This window comes from Oncorhynchus gorbuscha, linkage group LG23, assembly GCF_021184085.1.
Source record: "Oncorhynchus gorbuscha isolate QuinsamMale2020 ecotype Even-year linkage group LG23, OgorEven_v1.0, whole genome shotgun sequence".
Taxonomy (NCBI): domain Eukaryota; kingdom Metazoa; phylum Chordata; class Actinopteri; order Salmoniformes; family Salmonidae; genus Oncorhynchus; species Oncorhynchus gorbuscha.
This window is the reverse complement of record NC_060195.1, coordinates 52,056,146-52,063,107: the sequence shown is the minus strand read 5'-3', so window position 1 is coordinate 52,063,107 and position 6,962 is coordinate 52,056,146. Positions and strand designations below refer to the sequence as shown.

The 6,962-nt window shown below is 42.3% G+C and overlaps 1 protein-coding gene across 1 annotated transcript; it reads left to right on the top strand.

Moving 5' to 3' along the window:
- The first annotated feature begins 1,493 nt into the window (after positions 1-1,493).
- LOC124011495 (tubulin beta-4B chain-like) lies at positions 1,494-5,446 on the top strand. Its single transcript, XM_046324925.1, has 4 exons — positions 1,494-1,673; positions 1,984-2,092; positions 4,017-4,127; positions 4,241-5,446. Exons 1-4 carry the CDS (start codon positions 1,617-1,619, stop codon positions 5,299-5,301), a joined length of 1,338 nt encoding a protein of 445 aa, XP_046180881.1. The 5' UTR covers positions 1,494-1,616; the 3' UTR covers positions 5,302-5,446.
- Positions 5,447-6,962: the final 1,516 nt, after the last annotated feature.

Below are 6,962 nucleotides of genomic sequence, written 5' to 3'. Positions count from 1 at the left end.
TTACAGAATCCTGAGTTTAATGTCTTAACCTTAATGCATACTTTTAAACTAAACATAATACAAAAATAACTGCATTTTTTTGGGGGGGGAGTACTAATTTTACTGTCCCCACAACAAATACTAAGTGGTAAATAAGTAATTTAGTCTTTAACATTTAATTGAAATACTGTAGAATTCCATTCATTCCTATGGAGGACTGGGCCTACTGGGGAGTGCCAATGTGGCTTCAAAGCCTTAATGTCCAATATATAGCATCAGCAATAAAGGATATGTAAGTGGGCTGTCTTTTATTTAATTCCCAACCCCCAAACACACAAGAGTCAGTGTCAGGAGCAGAGCAGTACCCCTTGAGCAGTGGGATAGTGCCTTGCACAAGGGCCCAACAACAGGTTTGGGCTGAGTTCTGGTGAAGCAGCAGTTTCACATTGGGGTCAAAAAGGAATGGCTTCACACACATGTGTGTAGGCTACATTATGTAACTATTTTTATATCATGGTCCATAGATAAACATTGCATGCAATAACACACACACACACAAACTAAGCAAAAAAAGAAACATCCCTTTATCAGGACCCTGTCTTTCAAAGTTAATTCGTAAAAATCCAAATAACTTCACAGATCTTCATTGTAAAGGGTTTAAACACTGTTTTCCATGCTTGTTCAATGAACCATAAACAAGTAATGAACATGCACATGTGGAACATCATTAAGACACTAACAGCTTACAGACTGTAGGCAATTAAGGTCACAGTTGTGAAAACTTAGGGCACTAAAAGAGGCCTTTCTATTGACTGAAAAACACCAAAAGAAAGATGCCCAGGCTCCTGCTCATCTGCGTGAACGTGCCTTAGGCCTGCTGCAAGGAGGCATGAGGACTGCAGATGCGGCCAGGGCAAGAAATTGCAATGTCCGTACTGTGAGACGCCTAAGACAGGTTACAAGGAGACAGGATGGACAGCTGATTGTCCTCGCAGTGGCAGACCAAGTTTAACAACACCTGCACAGGATCGGTACATCCGAACATCACACCTGCGGGACAGGTACAGGATGGCAACAACAACTGCAGTTACACCAGGAACGCACAATCCTTCCATCAGCGCTCAGACTGTCCGCAATAGGGTGAGAGAGGCTGGACTGAGGGATTTGTAGGCCTGTTGTAAGGAAGGTCCTCATCAGACATCACTATCAACAACTTTTAATATTTACATGTGTTAAGTTTGAAATAAAGGCAGTTGACAGTGAGAGATTTTTTGTTGTTGTTGCTGAGTTCACACACACACACACACACACACACACACACACACACACACACACACACACACACACACACACACACACACACACACACACACACACACACACACACACACACACACACACACACACACACACACACACGCCTTTTTTTCATTTGTATGATAATGATGTAATATTGATTTAGCCAATTAAATGCATGCGAAGACAAATTCCTCACGTGCTCTGAAGCGGTCTTTTCCCTTTCGCGCTCTCTCAACGGCTCGCTAGACAGACGCTTACAAAAAGGCGCGTAGTAAAGATTAAATAGTCGGAAGTTTACAAGTGATCTTGATTAATTTACTCGGAAACTCGATTTAAACATGAGGGAGATTGTTCATCTGCAGGCCGGTCAATGTGGAAATCAGATCGGTGCCAAGGTAAGGTCATTTTTTAAATGAAAATGTATTGCAAACACAGTTGCATTTTTCAAAGTAAGTAACGTTAGCTAGCTAACTTTGTGTCGCTAGCCTGCTCATGAGGTAAATCCAAACTAAAGTATTTGCGATTTGTTAGTTAGTTAACGTTAGCTTTGGTTATCTGAAATGTGTGGTTGATATGGAAGAGTAAAATTCGGTCAACTTTCGATGGCTGCTCGGCTAGCGCCTAACTTTAGCTTGCTAGCTATAAATGCTATGAGTAACGTTTACCCGCCCACATGCCACTAACCATTCCAACATACTTTTGCAGTTTTGGGAGGTTATCAGTGACGAGCATGGAATAGACCCAACAGGCACGTATCATGGAGATAGCGATCTGCAGCTTGAGAGAATCAACGTGTACTATAATGAGGCAACAGGTAACTAACTGAAAATGATCCTTTATGTACATAGCGGTGTTTTTGTATATATTGTAACGACCCAGGGTTTATAAGCGTCCGCTCGAGCATGCTTTTGCTGCACAGTCATAGCGCGCTGCACTTCGGGCTAGAAGGTCGAGGGTTCGAGACCTGCTCCCTGCCGTTTCATTAGGTTGGTGTCAGAAGTGATCAGACCAGTGTCAGAAGTGATCAGACCTTGCATCCACTACAGTGCGTGTGCTTGGCCGGTGAGCGCGTTCCTGTAGTAAGACGTTGAGTCGCAAGCTAGCGCGAGGACGCGCTCTTTGAAAGGAGGGAGTAGTGTAACGACCTTGGTTTTATAAGCGCTGATATAGACTGCGGCACAGTCAATAGCGCGCTGGACTTCGGGCTAGAAGGTCGAGGGTTGGAGACCTGCTCCCTGCTTGTTTCATTATTGTGGTTTCAGATCTTATATACAAATGGAAAGTCGCTAGTTGAAGTGATTTTAAAGTGTATTTGCGCTTGTAGTAGTGTCAAGTGTTCTAAAAAAAATGGTGTTCTCTTTAGTTAAAGGCCTTCGTAAGATACACATCGTCACACTGATATTATTAAATTAAAATATTGACATCAACCTGTCCAGATTGTAAGATTTACTTCTGTTCTGTAGTCACATTCTGAAATTGGCATGCAGTCAACTGCAGCATTGTTTTTGATATTTTGATCTGGGAATGTGCCAGCAGCTCAAGCTTCTTTGTTTATGTGCCAGTGAAGTGAGTTCTGAAAAACAAGGTATGCATCTTATAAGGTTTATGTGAAAACTTTGTATGTCCAAACTCAGAATAAAATAGGCCTGATTTCAGCTCTTTCAGGTATAAAAGATAATTAGGAAAATCGTTCTTGCACAGCATGTAGGCTGAATGTTTGTTTCAATTTTACTATTATATTACATTTACATTACATTTAAGTCATTTAGCAGACGCTCTTATCCAGAGCGACTTACATTAATTGTATTATTGTGTGCATACTCAGTGCCAACCGTATTCCTATTGGTCAGTCACCAGGATCGGCTCATAAACACCAGCCACACTACATGATAAAGGCCCAAAAATTCAGACACTGCTAGAATTTTGTCAAGAGCCTATGACCGCACCGAAGCGGTACTTAAAATTGCCAGACCTAGACTCGGTCACACTGAACGAGCCAAGACGTCAGACAATCGTTAACGATCTAAGAATCTGCCTACAATGTGGACATTTTGTCTAGGACGGAAAAAACTGTGGCATAAGACGGCTAAAATCGTAGTCAGCAAAGGCCTTAAAAAGGTTGGATGGAAACCTGGTAATGCATGTAAAGTACATGTCATGACAGGCCTGGTGGAAACAGAATGTCAGTAAACATTCCAAATGTCGACAACAAAATACACTAGACATGGTGGGATCTTTCTGTGTTGGTAAAATAAATTGTCGGTGGAAACGCATTTATGCGCAAATATTGATATAACAACCATCATATCGAAGTAAACTTGGAATCACGCAACATGGTGTGGTCTCCGACACACGAAAAACAATGCCATTTATTAGGCTACAGATGAGATCTTTATGCTCCTTTCCAATAAATAGAGGGTCTAATTCTGACTTGATGCTTGTCTGCTTTTTGACAAATACAAATATTCTCACTCTTATCCATAATAAATCTAATGTAGACTAGCCTACCCACACTGTATCTGCAAGCTGTTGGCTAGAGTGCATGTGCCAAGACCAGAGTAGGAACATTTGCTATTTAATTCAACAGTTTGCGATGGAAACACATTCACTTTAGTTTTTATTTTTGTATATGAAAACATGTACTTTTTCTCTTATCACACTGGTTTTTATCCTCAACAATTTGCATGAAAATCTGTGACAAATTATTGACCCATAATGTGATTGTTAATTTATTTCAGGTGGCAAGTATGTTCCTCGTGCCATTCTAGTTGATCTGGAGCCTGGCACGATGGACTCTGTCCGCTCTGGACCATTCGGCCAAATATTCAGACCGGACAACTTTGTCTTTGGTGAGGAAATGCTTTGAAATTGCAAATTCATTTCATCTTGTCATAGTCGATTCTACCATAGTAATACGCTTAGCCTACATCTCAATGCATTACTTTTTGTTGTTTGTTTAAAGGACAGAGTGGTGCAGGTAACAACTGGGCAAAGGGCCATTACACTGAGGGAGCAGAGCTGGTAGACTCTGTCCTGGATGTGGTGAGAAAGGAAGCCGAGAGCTGCGACTGTCTTCAGGGTTTCCAGCTCACCCACTCCCTTGGAGGCGGCACAGGCTCTGGTATGGGTACCCTGTTGATTAGCAAGATCCGTGAGGAGTACCCTGACCGCATCATGAACACCTTCAGTGTGGTGCCCTCCCCCAAAGTGTCAGACACTGTGGTGGAGCCCTACAATGCCACCCTGTCTGTGCATCAGCTAGTGGAGAACACTGACGAGACTTATTGCATCGACAACGAGGCCTTGTATGACATCTGCTTTCGCACTCTGAAGCTGACAACTCCCACTTACGGGGACCTCAACCACCTGGTGTCAGCCACCATGAGTGGTGTCACCACCTGCCTGCGCTTCCCCGGCCAGCTCAACGCCGACCTACGTAAGCTAGCCGTCAACATGGTCCCATTCCCCCGCCTGCATTTCTTCATGCCAGGCTTTGCCCCCCTCACCAGCAGAGGCAGCCAGCAGTACAGAGCGCTGACGGTGCCTGAACTCACCCAGCAGATGTTCGATGCCAAGAACATGATGGCTGCCTGCGACCCCCGTCACGGCCGCTACCTCACTGTGGCCGCCATTTTCCGTGGCCGCATGTCCATGAAGGAGGTAGACGAGCAGATGCTGAATGTGCAGAACAAAAACAGCAGCTACTTCGTCGAATGGATCCCCAACAATGTCAAGACTGCAGTCTGCGACATCCCGCCCCGCGGCCTTAAAATGGCCGCTACCTTCATCGGCAATAGCACGGCCATCCAGGAGCTGTTTAAGCGCATCTCTGAGCAGTTCACAGCCATGTTCCGCCGCAAGGCGTTCCTGCACTGGTACACCGGAGAGGGCATGGACGAGATGGAGTTCACCGAGGCCGAGAGCAACATGAACGACCTGGTATCTGAGTACCAGCAGTACCAGGATGCCACCGCCGAGGAGGAGGGCGAGTTTGAAGAGGAGGGAGAAGAGGATATGGGTTAGATGGATAAAAGGGATTTTTAAAATCAATTTCAACTGCATTCCATTCCTGGTTTCAGTTTATTATTTTATTCTTTCACTGCACAAAGAGCTGCTGTCAGTGTTTAACCTGTTGTAATTGCAATAAATCTTATCAGCATTTTCTGAACTTGTTTGTGTTCCTTTGTAGATGTAAAATATCAAACTGACGAGTAGTTTCTGAAAAACAGGAGAAATTTGAAAATAGATACCCTTCTTCACAATACAGTTTTTGTTAGGTGCCTTTATAGATTAAGAAGCAGTAAAAGCATAGGCAAACATTTCTATAACACAATTTGTTAATATAATCTTATAGTTGGTTACAGTGGGATTACAGCAAAATAAATTACTTTTTAAATGAATCGCACTAAATTGCCTCATTAGCAACGTAGTGTTATCGGAATTCTTTAAGGGACATTGGTGTAATAAAAGCTGCAACATACAAATTGCATGCTTGCCAAAAGGCCAAGGTCTTGCTCCCTTCAAGTTTGGAGAGGACAATTGCATTTTTAATGCTTGGTAATCACATGCAATGTTCCAAATTGCTCTCATTTTGAGGGAAACTTACAGAAGTGCTTGGAAGGCATTGGCCAGGAAAAAGGTTAGTTTATATTACAATACAGTGCACAGGGACAACTTGGGTTGGGGAACTTTAGGCTAGACATTGGTGAACGCAATTTTTAATCTACATATTAGTCTCCATGTGCAACGGTATCTTCCCATTGCGCAAACTAAAGTACCTCCCACTCCTTGAGATTCAGATAGGCACACTTGCAGCAACAAAGCTGTCCTAGTTAAATTGGGGTCGAGCTGAATTCCCACTAATGACCAATTTATGAAATTAAGAATTCCTATAATCAGGTTGCAACATTTATAACCCATTGTTACATAGGACCTAGGTAACATACCTTTTTGGGGAGATAATGCAATGCATGTATTCCTATTACTTTCAATAATTTGTCGTAGCTAATCGCAGTTGTATGTGGGATTGCCGTGACAAAACCAGCATAAATAACCTTTAGATGTAAGGTACCTAGTCTCTAGACAGACTGGTTGCCTCCCACAATGTTACAAATGTTTTGCCCTAGGTCTGGGATTTCCAAGAGTATTAAGTACCCATAACATTTAAGTTGTACACATATTAAGCAATTGGTGGAGGTAAAGTAGCACTTGCATTAATTTACAAACATTACAGAATACAACTAACAAAATAGACCTTTGAGATGTTGACAATGAGCAATTGAAAATGTCAGCATTCCACAGTAAGTATGTTTTATATGGGTAAAGAAATTTACCATCACCTGGTTTGGGGATAAAAATATAATACACCCTAACATTTAAAGATCTATTATCGTTTGGGAGATTTCACAATTTTGCTGAGTGTGGAACTTACTTGAGGGGCTGCTGGTCATTAAATTGCCTTCGATAAAACTCCCAAACATGTATTTGTGCGTACAATGTCCAACTCACCCTAAGTTTCAAAGACCTATTATTGTGAATCTGAAATGTAATTTTAATAGATGGTTAAAATAAGTCCTTTGTGTATGGCTAATTACTGCAGTACCAAGTTTTGTTTGGGAGATTTCACAATTGAGTGCTGAATTTACTTGAGGGGTTGCTGGTCAATAAACTGCCTTCAAAGAAAC